Source organism: Mirounga leonina, unplaced genomic scaffold (assembly GCF_011800145.1).
Source record: "Mirounga leonina isolate KUSES-001 unplaced genomic scaffold, KU_Mleo_1.0 Mir_53, whole genome shotgun sequence".
In the NCBI taxonomy this organism is placed as follows: domain Eukaryota; kingdom Metazoa; phylum Chordata; class Mammalia; order Carnivora; family Phocidae; genus Mirounga; species Mirounga leonina.
Window position 1 is genome coordinate 15483043 of NW_023270807.1, and position 17703 is coordinate 15500745.

Consider the following 17703-nt stretch of genomic DNA (forward strand, 5'->3'; position numbering starts at 1 on the left):
TCAAGTGAAGAGTGATTCATACTCACAAATTCGCTAAAGAACACTTTTTAAAGAACCCTTAGCTGAGTTCTTAGCAAATGTAAGTCTAGAATTATCTCAAATGTCTTCTATAATAAGCATTTTGGAGGGCAAAAAGGATACTTGGAATCCTGAGACAAAAAAAAAAAAAAAAAAAGAAAGAAATCTTTTCTATTCTTTGCCTCGTAACCAAAATAAATATTCTAGTCAAAAAGCCTGAGTTTGGGGGCGGGGGAACTGTCTTTCTGTTTGGGCAAGCCAAATAAGAAGTGATTAACTTCTCTCACCTAAAAAAGGCAGGGAGCACAGCTTGTCTTCCTTTTTTGGCCTCTGAACCATTTTATTTAAATGATGCTGCCAACATACTTATATATAACAGCACATATCTGAAAGTTTTACTTTCTCCCCCAAGCTATGGAATGATTTGCCAGTGATGCCAGATTCCTTTGTGACACATATTTACTATAACGACCCTGGGTTTGAGTGGAAGGTTTACAAAAAGGATTGAAACTAAGAGGTCTATTGTGAGCTAAACTGCATTTTTAGTGAGAAATCAATAAGGATTCCAAAACAAGAGGTATCTCCCTAATCACCAGCCGCTTTGGCCAATCCTAGGCAAAAAGGGAGATGCAAAATGTCTCCTCGCCTCCTATCTCATTGGCATTTGAAAAGCTATTTTCTATCACAAAGGCCTTAGTTATAAAAAAGGATGTGAGAGAAAAAAATTCATATAGCTCAGACAAAAAGAAAAAAATATATAAAATTGTGTGGCTGCTTCAATAATACACAAATTTATCTTCTACTGAAATCAATGAGCTACCTGGAGGAAATCAATTTTTTAAAAAGATTTCACAGTAAGATGTTAATAAATGATAAGATCCCTATCCTTTTTCAACCTTATCATGAATTGCATGCTTCAACCACATTGACTGTCCCATTTCCCTGAATAAGCTCTGTGTCCACCTACCTGTTTTACATACTCACACTTCTGCCCACTTAACCTCTCTCATTGTTTTAGGCTCCAGGTGTAGTCTCCTCTTCGAAGCTTTCATTTCCCCCACAGGAGAAAATTGGCAACTTCTTTAGTGTTCTCACAGCACTACCTGGAGACCTCCTTTACAACACACAGTCACAATCTCCTTAGGAGCTCATCTGCTGCAAACTGGCTACCAGCCCCTTGAGAATAAGAAGCATGTCAAATGCATATATTATTTTTATTTCCAAGGGCTAGAAGTGACGCTAGCATAAAGTGTAAAAATAATAATTACTATAGAAAACATTTATTGGTCTTTGTCTGCCGCATAGTTCAAAGCAGGTTCCGTGCATTATCGCATTTAATCCTTAAAACAAACATTTGACGTGGGCTCTATCATCATCCCTCTTTTAAGACGGCAAATTGCAGCAGAATCCTTCCAAGACTAGGACCGCGGGAGACTACAAAGTAAATGGCTCCCCCTGGAGTTAGGCAGTGCATAAGCTGTGCACAATTAGCAATGGCCTCTCAATGTTTTAGAATAAAATGTAAACGTTTAATTTAATATTAGGCTTTTACCAGATGAATTTGTAATTTTAAAAAGTATGTTTAGGGGTCTTGGATGCCTTAAACCGAAGAACATGTTCGAGGCAAGGAGGGTCATCTGCTTAGTGTCCTTTTAAACTTATTGTCTAAATAACCATTTATTCTGACAGAAAATTGTCACTAAATTGTTCTGATGACCATATGGTCTAACAAAATGACAAAACTAAAGGAGACAATAGGACAGACTGTTTGCAGTCAAGTGAAAACAGTCCAGAAAACCTAAGAATGTCATCACCGTTACTCTATTTTTCTACCCCCTCCCCCAACCCCCATCCCAAGCAAGCTGTAGGCTAAGCTATTCATTCACAAAAAGAATTAAACAGCAAAAATGTCGTTTTGCTATAGACATATGTAATGCTAACTGGCCATATGCAGCACAGCTAAAACACAATGAAATCTCATGTTTTAATTTTCCAAAAGTAATAGCATGTTAGAATTTAACAAATGGTAACCAACCAAAGTACATATTATATAAATTCATGACATTTATCTTAATTATATTTTGCCCATGATCTCAGAACCAAAAGGGTATTAAAAGAATAATCCTGAAAGAAGTTATTAAATTCTGCCTTGCTCTTTTTTAAGGGGCTTCAGGGAAATATGTGTTTTGTGTTGTGTGTAAATACTCTTAATATCACGCCCTGATCTCATGTTAAGTGGTAAGAGGAGGTCAGTAAAACAAGAGGTTTGAATGCAGAGGGTGGAAATAGGCCATGAAGAATTAGTAACTTAAAATGAGTTAATGTGAATTAGAGATGAATTTACTAAATAGAATTCAGTAAGAATCTCATATCCAAGGTCATATTCTAGCTTCACTGCTAAAGAACAGATCATTTTAGCACAAATGCAGCACAGTTCATGAACAATTATCAACATGTAGTTGTATTGACCACAAATCACAATCACAAAGGATGACATTAGGTGCATCTAAGCAGATTATTAAAGAGTTGTGCTTTTCCTGACAGTGTTTACAGAGCCCATGGGTCTCTAAGATGCGCATCATTTCAAATATTTTTTAAGGAAATAGAATAATCCTGAACTTAGGGAGACACCTACAGGTACAGCAGAAAAAAAAATAAAAGGAAGATCAGAGAAACAAAACAATAGCATTATGTTTATTCAGGAAAACCAAAATGATTTTTCTTTGAAAATATTTTTGAATGCTGAATTTTTCATAATGTTAGGCACAAATTTTTGCCTAATGACCTAAAGGATGGGTCATAATTCTTCAGAAATGGAGTCGGGATTTGCCTATTGGTAGAAATAACATTAATTGTTACCATCATCAACATCATTTTTACGGTGTCTACCAGATAGCAATAAGCATATTTACATATTCATCACTTTGATAAGTTTTTTCCCGCATTTAAAATAAAAATATACCTGGTAAAATAAACATCTTCTACATTAGCAGTCTCTTAACATAAATGGTTTTATTAGATACTTTTTTTTTTTTTTTTGTAAAGGAAAAATTTTGAGTAGTATGAAGTGGATAGGAATTTAAAGATGCTAGTGGAGGGCGGCAGGGACCCATGGCATAACCTTTTCTGTGGGTAGATAGACCTAGAGCTATTTAACAACCCCCTCAGCTCTCCCCTCCGTTGTATGAATCCCCCCTCCCTGAAATGGAAATCAGAGGAATAAATCATCCTGTTTCTTTGGTTTTGTTGCTTTAATTTTTCTACTTTCGAGCAGGTTTTGTTTGGAAAGGAAGCCTCTTCAAAGCTCTCCTCTACTTCCTATACTATGATAATATTTATATAACACTGATATTTCCATTAAGTTGCAGGGAAAGGATTTTGATGTCTTCATGGTACCCTAAACACATCATCCTAATATGCTTCCAAAGCCAGAAAAACTCTAGTATTGACAGAAGGATCACTGGAAAACAAATCCCATAATTTTACCCTTCCCCGATTTTGACATTATGCCAGTATATCCAGTCTCAAAATCACTGCCCATCAAAAACGGCCCACAAAAGAACAGCCAAAATAGGTGAGGGGATATAGGAGATTCTACACAGTGAATACCCAAGGATCAAGAGCCTTTTTTTTTTTTTTAAAGATACAAGACAGATTCTGTCAATTCAGTCTCCCAAAATAAGATCTGATCCTCTCCATGTTTGTCATCTCTGAGTAGCACCAGGACAGGAAAGTTTAGATAAGAGAATTTCTCTAATACATTATTCTAACAGTCCTCTCATTGCCAGTCTTGCCCCATTAAAAGGCATGTTCCACACAGCTGTTGTGCTAAATATAAATCTTATCAGATTATTTCCATAGTGAAAACCCTTTTATGATTCTGTCCTTATCTTCAGGATGAAGTACAAATCCCTTAACTTGCCTCTGTACATAACCTGGCTCCTGCCCACCTTCCCAGTTTTCTGCCTTCCCATTCATTCTTTTTCAACAATTGTAATAATACAGTAACAATATTAATAGCATTTATAAAATAAATACTACCTGTCAAGACTGTCCTAAATACTTTTATTGTGGTAAAATACCTGTAACATAAAATTTACCTTATTTACCATTTTTAAGTGTGCAGTTCTGCAGCTCTAAGTTCATTCATACTGCTGAACAACCATCACCACCATCCATCTCTGGAACTTTTCATCTTCTCCAACTCAAATGCTATAACCACTCAATTCCTTAATGTCCCATTCCCTTTCCCTAGGCCAAGGCAACCACTATTCTACTTTCTGTCTCTATGAATTTTACTATTCTAGGAATCTCATATAAATGAAATCATATTTGTCCTTTTGTGCCTGGCTGATTTCACTTAGCATATTGTCTTCAAGTTTTACCTATGTTGCTGCATGTGTCAGAATTTCCTTCTTTTTTAAGGCTGAATAGTATTCTAAGTATATACCACATTTTATTTATCCATTCATCTTTCAAAGGACACTTGGGTTACTTCTCTCTTGGCTATTGTGAATAAAGCTGCTATGAACATGGGTGCACAAATATCTATGTGAGACCCCACTTTAGTTCTTTTGGATATAAACCTAGGAGAATTACTGGGCCATTTGGTAACTGTTCAATTTTTTTGAGGAATCCTATCATTTTCCCCTGAAGCAACAGCCCTGTACATTTCCACCAGCAATGTACAAGGGCTCTGTGATAATTTTAAGTCATAGGTACCTATGATAGGTAATCAACTTGACTGGCTACGGGGTGCCCTGATTGTGTATTATTTCCGGGTGTGTCTGTTAGGGTGCTTCTGGATGAGATTAGCATTTGAATCAGTGGATTTAGTAAAATAGATTGCCCACTCCAGTGTCTGTGAGCATCATCCTATCTGTTGAGAGTTTGAATGGAACAAAAGGCAGAGGAAAGAGGAATCCACCCCTTTTATCTTCTGCCTCACTAATTGATCTGGGGCATGTCATATCACCTTTTCCGGCCCTTAGGCTATGATTTACACTATGGGCTCTCTTGATTCTCAGGCCTGTATTCAGACTTGGACTGAGTTATACCACTAACTTTTCCAGGTATCATAGCCCTTCTACACTCCTAACTTACATCATCATTCTGGAGAAAGCCATATTAACAACCTAATACTTTCATTTTAGGGAATATTCATAAACACCCACTCTCCTGGATCTTGAGCCAAGCCCAGCCATAAGGAGGTCACATGCTCATGCCCAGGAAGAAAGTAAAGTCAGATTTGAAGAAATATTCTGCCATTTCTTCCTTATTCCAATGTTTAGGTCTGATTAAATATTCTTATTGAAGTGATTCCAGTAGAATTTGGTTGAAGATCACAACCATAATATATTTCTCTATACTCTTCATACTTTTTCCAAGATAGGTGTAATTATTTGTTCATATATGATTTTGTTTTCTGGTGCTCAAGTCAATATAATGCTAAACTGAAGAATTGGGACTAGCCAGATTTTTTTTAGGTAAAGTTTAATTTTTAAAATAGAAATAGTTTTATAAGAAATACTTCAAATAAATATGACTTTTTAAAATAATACCTTTGTCGGGCGCCTGGGTGGCTCAGTTGGTTAGGCGACTGCCTTCGGCTCAGGTCATGATCCTGGAGTCCCACATCGCGCTTCCTGCTCAACAGGGAGTCTGCTTCTCCCTCTGACCCTCCCCCCTCTCATGAGCTCTCTCTCTCTCAAATAAATAAAATCTTTAAAAAAATAAAAAAATAAAATAAAATAATACCTTTGTCTAGAGTTTCTGATGAAGTATTAAACATGTAAAGTTTTTAAGGGTATATACGTTTTTTAAATTTTTAAAGTAAGACTGTACATATACAATTAGAGCATCACAAAATTCTTATAAGTCAGGTATTTTAATGTAAAGCTTTCAAGAAAGCACATATCAAGTGTTGAATTAAATTGAAGACATGGTTTTACTCTCTGATTGTCACTGAAAGACTATTTTAGAAAAAAGCTAACACAAAAACAGGATGTTACATAGATTGCTGCTTCTTTTCCAAACACTTCTCAATATCATCAAGCACTTGAACGGCAGCCTTTGGAATTCGAGTCCCAGGACCAAATACATTGGAAACTCCAACTTCAAAAAGAAATTCATAATCCTGTTGAAAGAATTTGTTTAATTAATAGAAGAGGCAATATTTCTAATTTCAAGGAAATGAAACTAGGACAACAAACACTGTCCTTTATTCTTTGTCACTGATGCCCCCAGCTTTCTCAACTGGTATACCATTCGCATTTGGAGCTGAAAAGAATCCTTCCCGGGATTGCCAATAATAACCACTAGCACCCATTTTCCAAATACCCCAGTGTGTGATATGTGGTAAGAAGCAGTATGACCTACTGATCAAGAACTTCCAAGCCCAAAACGATATAATTTTCTCTCACCTAAATTATCACTACTTGTCATTATTTGTGTTAAATGTAGTATCACATTATAGGTTTGAGTTTACGAAGCTATTTACTTCCTCTAAGATATTTTGTCTGCAGTTAGTAAATGGTGATACTTTTTCTTTTCTTTTTTTTTAAAAGATTTTATTTATTTATTTGACAGAGAGAGACACAGTGGGAGAGGGAGAAGCAGGCTTCCCACGGAGCAGGCAGCCCGATGCGGGACTCGATCCCAGGACCCTGGGATCATGACCTGAGCCAAAGGCAGACGCTTAACAACAGGCGCCCCTGAATGGTGATACTTTTGGGGGGTGTTTTGTTTTGTTACTTTTTTTTTATTCGAATATAGTTGACACACAGTGCTACAGGGTTTCAGTTGTACAACACAGTGATTCAAGTTTATACATTATGCTATGTGTACACATTGATGTTGACTGCTACAGTTATATTATGAAGGATACTCATATTAACACACATGTGTGCCATTACAAAAAATAACCTTTAGTCTTTAAACTCACAGGGAAAAAAGTATGGAAAACATCTACAGATGTTCTGAGTAATTCAAATATCCAGAGGGTTAATACAACTTCTGTGAAATATATTTCTTGAAGATGTCAGCTCACTTAGGTAACAGACCTGTATTTTTTGTCAACTCATATTCAATTCCAATATTTTGTGCACCCTAATTATTTTGGTTCTTAAATTTTAACATCACATCTAAGAGCTTAGATATTATAGACTCTAAAACTGCAATACAGATAAAAGTTTCCATAGATAGACAATAAACGCCCTTTATAGTCCCATATAGTAAACTATATTTGTGAAAATAGGCATGTACATTAACAAAAGCAGTTTTGTGTTGACTATATCACCTTAAGTACTGTGTTGTTAGAAAGAATAAATAATACATAGTTTGCCTGCTAGCCCCATATTACTATCAAACTCACCATTTCATACATATATTTTCTGATTTCATAAGTAGTATATAAGTCACTATTTTAATTTCTGAGCGGTATGGAGGAAAAAAATTATAGGCCGAAACATAAGATCACACCTCACTGATTCCTGCTCTAGTGGAGGGGTCACTGTAGCATCTATCGATTATTTTCTTTGAGCAATATCATATACACTTCTTCTATTTTTTCCATTCTCAATATAAAAAGAAAACTTGATATAATTAAAAACTGGATTGGAAGTAGACCAAATTTATATCTTAACTAATTATTTTAACTGATAGGTAATATGTGGAAGGTATCCCCCCACCCCATTAATAAATTAACTGACATCATTGATTGTTACCTAGCATTCATTTCTCCTTTTCTAAGATGATCCACATTTTTGTTCAAGAATCCACCTCTTCCCCAATCAGGTGAAATTCAAACTATTGAATTTTCAGGACAGGCTGATTCCATTTATTTCTGAATTAGGATATTTTGGGCTCTAAGAAAACTATACCCCAATCAAATCAGCTTTAATGAGGTTTTACAAAACCATGTAACTGATACAGTTCTGAGTTAGGACAACAGTCATGGATGGAAACACGGAAGGAATGAATAAGGTAGCACTTTTAAACAACAGAAGCAAGTGCTGACTGGTTAACCAAAGGACTCACTTCATTTACCATGACAAAGAGTGCTCACTGTGGCTAGGGGTTGATATATGCACTGTGTTTACCATTCTTCTCTATTTATTACTTTTATCCTGTTCCTTTTCCATCATTCTTTACTGAATATGAAGAAAGTAGATCTCTATCTAGGTTACTAGTTTGCAAAGAAGTAATTCCCTCATAGAAGCTTTGTAAATTGTTAAATTACACATAATGAATGACAATATAGCTTGAATAGGAAAGAATATTGCCCACTTTTTTAGTAAAATTTACTTAGTAAAATCGCTAGGAAATAATTCAGATCAATATCTACAGCAAATTTATCTTTAGTAAACGTATACAGTAAAGGGGAACTACATATAAACTAATATTACTCAGGATTCCCAACATAGTACTAGAAAAATACAGGAGATGAACAATACCTGTGGTGGTATCACCCCTCCACACATGACAAGAATATCTGGCCGTCCCAGGGAGTTGAGCTCTTTGATGAGCTCAGGAACCAGGGTTTTATGACCAGCAGCAAGTGTGCTCACACCCACAGCATGCACATCTGCATCCACGGCCTGCTGGGCCACTTCACGGGGAGTCTAAGCAATCAGAAAGTAAGAAACAAATCATCATTTATTCCAAAGAGTATTTTAAAACTCTTATTTACTTGATTGACATTCCAAGGTTTTCCTCATTAAAAATCTTGAAGTGAATATAACTTCGTATTTCATCATTCTTAAATCATAAATACCAACTCATCCAATTGATAAAATAAACACCAGTGCTTCATTTGCTTCTAGCCCTAGAATTTATCAATTAGATTTAAGTTACACCAAAATATAGTTCCCCAAAAAAACTTTTAGGATAAGGAATACAGGCAAAATATATTATCTCCTCACATTACAATTTTTGAAAAATACATCTGTTGTCTTATCAACATTTACTGAGTGGTTGAGAAGTATAAGACAACATGTTATAGTATCTATGAAGAAGTAAAAGACAAAATAAAATTCAATGTGAAAAGTGAATCTTAGGTTTTAAAACAGAATGGGAAAGAGCGACATTAGCAAGATGGCACACTAGGAAGCTGAGGACCTCGGTCTCCCATGAAGACACTGAACTGACAACAACACATGAATCAAAATAACATGAGAACTCTAGAAACTAGTTAAGGGGCTACAGCACCCTGGCAAATACATAAACAAGAGAAGGAATGGTGTCAAGAAGGCTGTTCTTCATTATTAACTGGATTTAACCAGTATGCTATACAGAATCATAAAGGATATTTTCAAGTATTCAGTTATGAACTGAGTTACCCAGGATCATATTCATTCTCTGCAGTGACTGTGACATTTGCTTTGATAATTTGCATGTATTTAAATAACTTCATATAAAAGATACCTACAAGTTTCCCATTGTAAATATAATGTAAATTGAGAAATTTGGGGAGGATAAAGTTATCTCAGAAACCACTGAACAATTATAAGCTCAAAAAAATTATTAAAATCTGAAGATTTCCTTAATTTGCAATATTTTAAGGCTCATAATTTCAGTGTGAAAACAAAAGATCCTATGCTCTCAGTAATGAAGCCACATTCAAGATCTCTAAGTAAATCAAACAGCATATTGGTAAAACCTTCAGTCTGTGAAAAATATAACCTATGAAATTAAAACCTTTAAGAAAATGTGCATATTCTTGGTACTAATGCATTAAGAAATTTAATTGACTTATGCATGATTGATCATTCATACCATCCATGTTACCAAATTTATTAGATTAAAATTCCATTTAAACAAGTCAGTTCTGTGCTTTATGCTTATATACATTAAACTGTATTTTATGTTACCAAATATTGAACATTTTAAAACTTCAAATCTAATTTTACTTAAGTCAGACACAGAACTGCAGGAAAGTACCTTCATCCATAGATAAGTGTTTCTTTTCTTTTTTTTAATGACAAAGTATTATGTTAACAAAGTTGGTGGTACTAAATGGCAAATTATATTTTTATAGATAGCATGTAATGGGGAAATGAACTTGCAGCTCTTTGAAAAATTCTTGTAAGTGCCAATGGATGACAACCATTGTTTTTAATTACTTTTATTTTATAAGAAATATTTCCCAAAAGCTAATTACTAAATATCAGGAATGTATTATATTTGGTCATTATTTAAAACAGACAAAGGGGCACCTGGGTGGCTCAGTCGGTTAAGCACTGGACTCTTGATTTCAGCTCAGGTCATGATATCAGGGTCCTGGGGATCAAGCCCCACATGGGGCTCCCCGCTGAGCGGGAAATCTGCTTGTCTCCCTCTCTCTCTGTCCCTCCCTCCTCTCTCTCTTTCCCCCCCTCTCTAAAACAAACAAAAAGTAAAGTAAAAGGGTAGTAGAATGTAAGTAAAAAACTAGAATGGGAAAGTATTCAACTCAATGGAAGAATGAAAGCAATCTAAATATATATCTTTATTTAATCTAAAATATATCTGAGATTTTTTTTTTTTTAAAGATTTTATTTATTTGACACAGAGAGACACAGCAAGGGAGGGAACACAAGCAGGGGGAGTGGGAGAGGGAGAAGCAGGCCTCCCACTGAGCAGGGAGCCCGATGCGGGGCTCGATCCCAGGATCCTGGGATCATGACCCGAGCCGAAGGCAGACGCTTAACGACTGAGCCACCCAGGCGCCCCTATATCTGAGCTTCTTAACAAAACCTAGCTTAAATGTATTTATGAATTTGCCTACCAACACAGTTCAAAGATGTTATCTCCACAAGTTCAGGCTAACTCTTCATAATAAAAACTTCTTCTAGATTCTCTACAGTAATATTTAAAAATTCACTGTTGAACACTACATCAAAAACTAATGATGTACTATATGTTGGCTAAATGAACATAATAAAAAAATTAATTAATTAAAAAAAAATTCAAAAAGGGAAAAGTCTTACAGATTCCACAGGGGATGGGCCTCTTCAGGAAGGTTTACTTCTGTGCTGGTAAAAATGCAACAAATACTCTTAAGTCTTCATCTTAGTTGACCCATCCACAGTGTGGAATAACAGTACTTCCTTTTCCCTGAAACTCTCCTTCTTCCTCAGTTTTTATCTCACTTCTCACCCCATTCCCTCCTTTGCTGCCTCCTTCTTTTTCTTTTAATGTTCAAGTTCTCATCTTGCGATATACATTCTTGATGGGAAGTTAAATCAGTTTTCACAGTTTTAAGTAATGGAGGCCTCTCTTCTATGCTCCAGACATGCATATCCAACTTACATGGTCATCTTCATCTGAATGTTCCATAAGCTGGTTCTCTTAAGCCTGCCTCCTTATCATAAATAGTCCCTTCTTTAAATTTTCTTCTCAATCTTAGCCGACTTCTGCTAAGACCCTGACACTGCCGTGGGTAAGGCCTGCCTTGTTTCTCACTCAGATTACTGAACATCTTAACTGGATTCCTTGCATCCAGTCCCAGCTCCTCTCAATCCACTTCAGAAAGTGATTTTCCTGGAAAGTGAGCTTTCTAAAGTATATATTTGATAGTCACTCTGCCTAAACACCTTTGGGATAATGTTCATACGTCTTAGAATGGCACATATAAGGCTATTCATCACAATCTACATACCGTCCCAAGCTCTGTATTCTAATCATACTGAACTTCTTAGTCACCGGAAGGCATCATGCCTTCATGACGCTGTACATCTGCACCTCTGCTCAAGCCAGCTCTTCTTAGCATGCCCTTCCCTGCTTGCTCTCTAGGCTTCCAAAAGGCACAGTTCAACCGTAAGTTCCTAGAATACTTGGACAAGTTCCTTGTTCAAACTTTAATTACATTAACTATTACTCTGCTGTGATTACTGGTAAGTAAATCTCTTTCTGTTTAGGAGTCTGTAATCTCCCTGAAGACAAAATCGTATCTTACTCAACTCAGAACCTAGCATTTGGTAGATGATCAATAAGTATATAGTGGATAAAGCTTGTAATATGAAAGTTATTACAATGTACTCAACCAAATATATTTTGTAGAGAATGACTGTTGTATCACTCTACAGAGAATTTCACTTTCATTTACTTCCAACAAATTATTAGCCTGCTGGATCAAATATTCTGTGATTAAATAAAATACTACTAGAGAATAACAAGAAGAGGATATCTAATTATGATATTCTCTCACTCTGATGCCTGATTTCCCCTTCAAAACACTTTCCACCAATCCAACATGGGTTATCTTTCCAACAAATTATTAATCAAATCTCAATAAATGATATAAAAAGATCATTGAAAGTAACCTTCAGTTTCAGATGCCTAATAACAATTTTAGTTACTGATTTTTACAAAATCTGAGAAACAAGCACATTAACATAAATTACACTACTTTCCTATTTCTGTCATAATTAACTGGATTTATATGCATTCAAAAATAAATTGGGGAATTTGTTGAATTCATTTTCTTCTTTTACAACTTGAAAGACATCATCATGGTTTATCATCTTATCATTATTCGTTCAAAATATAAGTAATTTATGACATTCTTTTGAAATTCCCCCCAAAATTTTCAGTACCTGAAAAAGAGGACCTATGTCCACATCAAAACCAAGGTCAGCAAATCCTGTAGCGATAACTTTTGCTCCTCTGTCATGTCCATCTTGTCCCATTTTTGCCACAAGAAGACGAGGTCTGCGACCTTCACGTTCCATGAATTTATTAACCCTAAGAACATTTCAAAACACAGCAGTTGTTAAAAAGTAATAATAAAATACAATTTCTATATTAATTGTCCAAAGGTAAGACATAAAAACTAATTTATTCGCAGCAAATCTTTCAAGTTTATTTAAAAACACCTCTTTACATCTGTTTACTCACATTTTGTGAATATCTCTAATTTAAACTGAGAATTCCATTAAAGCCTGGATATGCTTACCACCTTCCCCTTAGAGGAAAGTCTGAAAGATGGCACAGCCAATAAGCCCATAACACTTGAGAATACCACAGTGAAGCAAGATGAGGAAATGACAACTTTTCACCTTTGTAAGCCAGTCTCCAGAGTATAATATGCACAAATATTTAAATATAAATTAAAAGGTGCCTTTCAGAGTTATTTATACAAATGTGACTCACTAGTTGCTTTGAACTGTCTGTATCTCACCTACTCATCACAAATGTGAACTCCTCCAAGCTGACTGCGATGTGGTGTCTTCTAATGACATATAATCAAAATATCTGCCAGCTTAAATCAATAAATTTACACCCCACATCAAAAAGTACTACACTTGTTTTTGTTAAAAGAAAAAAAAAGTTCCATTTTGATGACTTTCAACTTGGATGTTTTGATATTTATCTCATATATAACTAGTGACACAAAAAGAGGGAAATTTATTACAAAGGTTGAGAAAAAAAATCATCAGGAAGCTACATTTACACCTGGGAAGTATGATCAATTTATATTAATTTATATTTCCTAATCATGTTTGACAGTGCTATTTATTGTCAGTTCGGAGAGCCTGATTTTAATTTATGCATAGATGGCAACCAAATACTTATTTTCAAACAGGAAATTATTTTATAATTATTTGAGCAATTAAACAATTTGAATAAACTTAGGAAAATATGAAAGTATACTGTAGTAAGGAGACTGAAATATAACTACCTATGGGATATGAAGCAATATCAATGTTAGTTAAAAAAACATTTGCTTTATTTTTTTTTTATTTTTTATTTTTTTTTAAGATTTTATTTATTTATTTATTTGAGAGAGAGAGAAACAGCATGAGAGGGGAGAGGGTCAGAGGGAGAAGCAGGCTCCCCGCCGAGCCGGGAGCCCGATGTGGGACTCGATCCCAGGACGCCGGGACCATGACCTGAGCCGAAGGCAGTCGCTTAACCAACTGAGCCACCCAGGCGCCCAAAAAAACATTTGTTTTAAATGAGAAACTCCTAAAGGGAGCTATGGTGAAAATGCAAAGTATTATATTAGTAAAACTACAGACTAACAGGAAAGTCAATTCAAATATTTTCCAAACAGTATGTGAGAAAATTAAGCCTGCAGTTGATTCACGGGGATTATGTTAACAGAAAAGACATTCTGGTGAAAGAAATCTCACATATTACCTCTTGATAGCATATGATATCTCTTTACTTTCTCCAAATTCCTGGCGATAGGCTCCACTCACCATACGATCATTAGCTTTATGTTCACCAAACACCTTTTTCATAGCATCTGTGATTTCTCCAACTGTACATCTAAAATATTAAAATAATAAAATAGAGGTTCTATTAACATCATTTGAGATAAAAATATTTACTGACTTTAATATTCAATATAATTAGACATACTTTATTACCTAAGTAAGAACTATGCCATCAAAAATCTTATGGTATTGGGGGCACCTGGGTGGCTCAGTCGTTAAGTGTCTGCCTTCGGCTCAGGTCATGATCCTGGGGTCCTGGGATTGAGCCCCACATCAGGCTCCCTGCTTGGCGGGAAGCCGCTTCTCCCTCTCCCTCACTTGTGTTCCCTCTCTCCCTGTGTCTCTCTCTGTCAAATAAATAAATAAAATCTTAAAAAAAAAAAAAATCTTATAGTATTTGTCTTTCTCTGATTGACTTATTTCCCTTAAATAAGAATTTTTTTTACTGCATTGATGAAAGCATCTTTCCTCAGAATACTTATGAAAAATGATTCTGGATGTCTTTATACATAGTAAACTTTTTAACATTTGTTAACTAAAAAATAACTGAATGACTTAAAAACTATAAGTAGATAAGCATGTGAAGGTTACTGAATAATTCACCACTTAACAATACAAATAGGCAAAGAGAGCAAGATTCCCACTGATACTTTTTTTTTTTTGAGAGAGAGAAAGAATCTTAAGCAGGCTCCACATCCAGCGTGGAGCCCAAAGCAGGGCCTGATCTCACAGCCCTGAGATCATGACCTGAACTGGAATTAAGAGTTAGACGCTTAACTGCCCGACCCACCCAGGGGCCCCTCCTGCTGATACATTTTGATAGAAAGTAAGTCTTTTAGCATATTCCATCCATTTGTTCACTAATTCATTCAACAATTAATGAATTAATAAGAATTTCATATGATAATAAGCACTACGAACACAGTGAAACAGGTGAAATGGGGTCTCTGGGAAAGCTATTCAAAGATATTGAAGATATGAAGATATAACTTTTGAACTAAGACCTAAATGATGAGAAGGAGAAACTCAAGGGAACGTAAGGGGGAAAACTGTCTGAAAAAGAAAGTACTAAATGCAAAAGTTTGAGAGGTAGAAAAACATGCTCTTTGTTCTACAACTAGGAAGGACACTGGGGACGCAGCATTTGAAGGAAGCAGAGTCATATCTCACACAATCTTGCAGGCCATGCTAAGATTAGGTTTTAATTTAGAAGGCATGGGAGACCATTAGAGGACTGTAAGCAGAGAAGTTTTCTTATTTTTAAGAAATTAAAACTGGAAAAAAAAAACCAAAAAACAAAAACCCAACCCACATACTATTTACTCTACCCCTTAAGCACTTAAAACAACATGTTTTAAAAAAAGTTAATTATATTAAGCAATAAATAACAAAAGCAAAAATAATTCATTTAGTGACATCATGTATTGGGAGAAAATTTTCTGTGGTTTACAGGATCTGTTTGTTGATTTTTTAATATACCTTTAATAGCTCCACATGCTTATAGAATAGTTCCACATGCTTACAGGACAGTGGACCCTAGAGTATCATGAATAAAGCTCTATCTGCTCAAACCCTGGTGATATCCAACTACTGTACATGAATAAAATGTCTTTGGGAAAGACACTGTTTGGCTAGCTGGCCACCCAGCTCCACTGTGTCCTGCACTGCACTCTGGCACATGGGTTCCTGGGGTGCTCAGCATGCTACCTTTCATCCAGTGAAGGAAAGGGAAAAGCTTAAGCATGTTTCCTGCTCAGAAAGGTTTCATGATGCCCTTGGTTAAGAACATACGTGAGTTCATTTATAATTCATTACTATCTAGCTGCTAAAATGACCAACCTCTGGCTTTTCTCTGGAGATGGGAAATGAGTACATGTACCTAAACAGTTCTCACTACCTTATTTTGCCAGTAACTGAATTTGACAAAAGCAATCACTTTTGCCCTGTTTTGTTCATATATTTGTAGAAATGTTTAGGTCTACATTAGCTAGTTACTAATGACCTGAAGGTATTTTCCCTCATAAGATGGACTTTCTCAAATCCTGAGGACTTCATGTTTGGTATATTTTAAATGTTAACGTTTCATTTTTAAATTTTATTTAAGAAGATTAAAGCCTCTTAATATTTATATGTTTAAAAAACCATGAATGCTGTAAGTGCACAGATATTTAAGAAAAATAAAAACTAACTTCATTTGAGTTTCCAATATTTTTGTTTCAGCTCACATGGTTTATATGATCAACCTTTTATTTAAGTACACGTTGAAAAGTTAAACTGGTCAACTTCTGGTATTTGGAAATCTCCAAACTTAAATACCCTCACCTCGCACGAGCTGCATCCACTGCAAGAGCCAGAATATTCCCATCTCCACTGGCAGCACATTCAGTAAGTGCAGCTAGACACCGTTCAGCCAAATCTTGATCCCTGCTGCATTTGACCTTATGAAAAAGGTCAAGAAAAGGGACAATTTACATGAACAGAGAATAAAACAGAGATCAGGAAATCAGACACTGATATACATCACACAGAAATTGTTCCATAATCCTAAACTCAAAAACAAAAGGAAAAAAAAAGGAGAGAATAATATGTATCCTAGGTCTGATACTCATTCAATTTATTCATTCACTCATTCAACAAACATTTAAGGACTTCCTAAAATAATACTGAATTCCATAATCCTGATAAATCAGAAACAAGCAAGGTTAACAATAAATAATAGTGGTGACTCTCCCAAGTAGTACATGCTACTTAGGCTTTACTAATGTAACAAGACATCAAAACCAGGTAGATGTTTTACATGCGTAATTTCAAAGGCACACTAAAGAATAATAGTGACAAGGATGAAAAAATAATAATAATAGATTACAACTTCAAGAATAGTTCAGTTATATGTTGTTTTCCTTAGCTAATTAACAATATATTGGTAATAATATGTATGTGTATGATTTTTCTTTAGTTAAAAATAATCCAAAGAGGGGCGCCTGCCTGGGTGGCTCAGTCAGTTAAGCGTCGGACTCTTGATCTCAGCTCAGGTCTTAATCTCTGGGTTGTGAGTTTAAGCCCTGTGTTGGGCTTAAAAAATAAAAATAAAAATAATCCAAAAAGAGAGAAAAGAGATAATGAGAAATACTTCAACAGAGACAAAAAGACAATGAAAAGCATGGTCAAAAACTTTTCCCCTCAGGTCCTAGCTCTACTCTGCTCTGCCAACAACCTGCCTAAACAAAGTTATCTAAAATCCAATTTTTTACAAGTTTACACCACCTATAAAAAAGTCTAAAATATGATACTGCTTAAGATGCTACTAATATATAATACCTATAAGCAGAAGTGGACCAGAAATCCTATACTAAGGGCAAGGAAAAATCCAATTCCATCATCACTAGTGAATTTCTCTCTTGCCTAAAATAAAGTTTAACATCACTTATGGCAAATGGAACCCCTCAAGCTGTGAGGGTGCAGAGTTAATAAAAGCCTAAAGTAT

General features: G+C 35.4%; 1 protein-coding gene across 3 annotated transcripts in view; it reads right to left on the reverse strand.

Annotated features, from left to right (window-relative positions):
• Positions 1-352: 352 nt before the first annotated feature.
• The window catches only part of MMUT (methylmalonyl-CoA mutase), a 37715-nt gene continuing 20364 nt past the window's right edge, over positions 353-17703 (reverse strand). For 2 of the 3 annotated variants that reach the window (XM_034991542.1, XM_034991543.1), the window contains exons 9-13: positions 16542-16657; positions 14140-14271; positions 12594-12741; positions 8472-8639; positions 5887-6154 (exon numbers count right to left, since the gene is read on the reverse strand). In XM_034991542.1, coding sequence (XP_034847433.1) covers positions 6026-6154; positions 8472-8639; positions 12594-12741; positions 14140-14271; positions 16542-16657 — 693 coding nt within the window. In that variant the 3' untranslated portion in view covers positions 5887-6025. Of the gene's footprint in view, positions 1195-5886; positions 6155-8471; positions 8640-12593; positions 12742-14139; positions 14272-16541; positions 16658-17703 lie in introns of those variants that run through there. The other variant, XM_034991544.1, reaches the window with a different exon arrangement.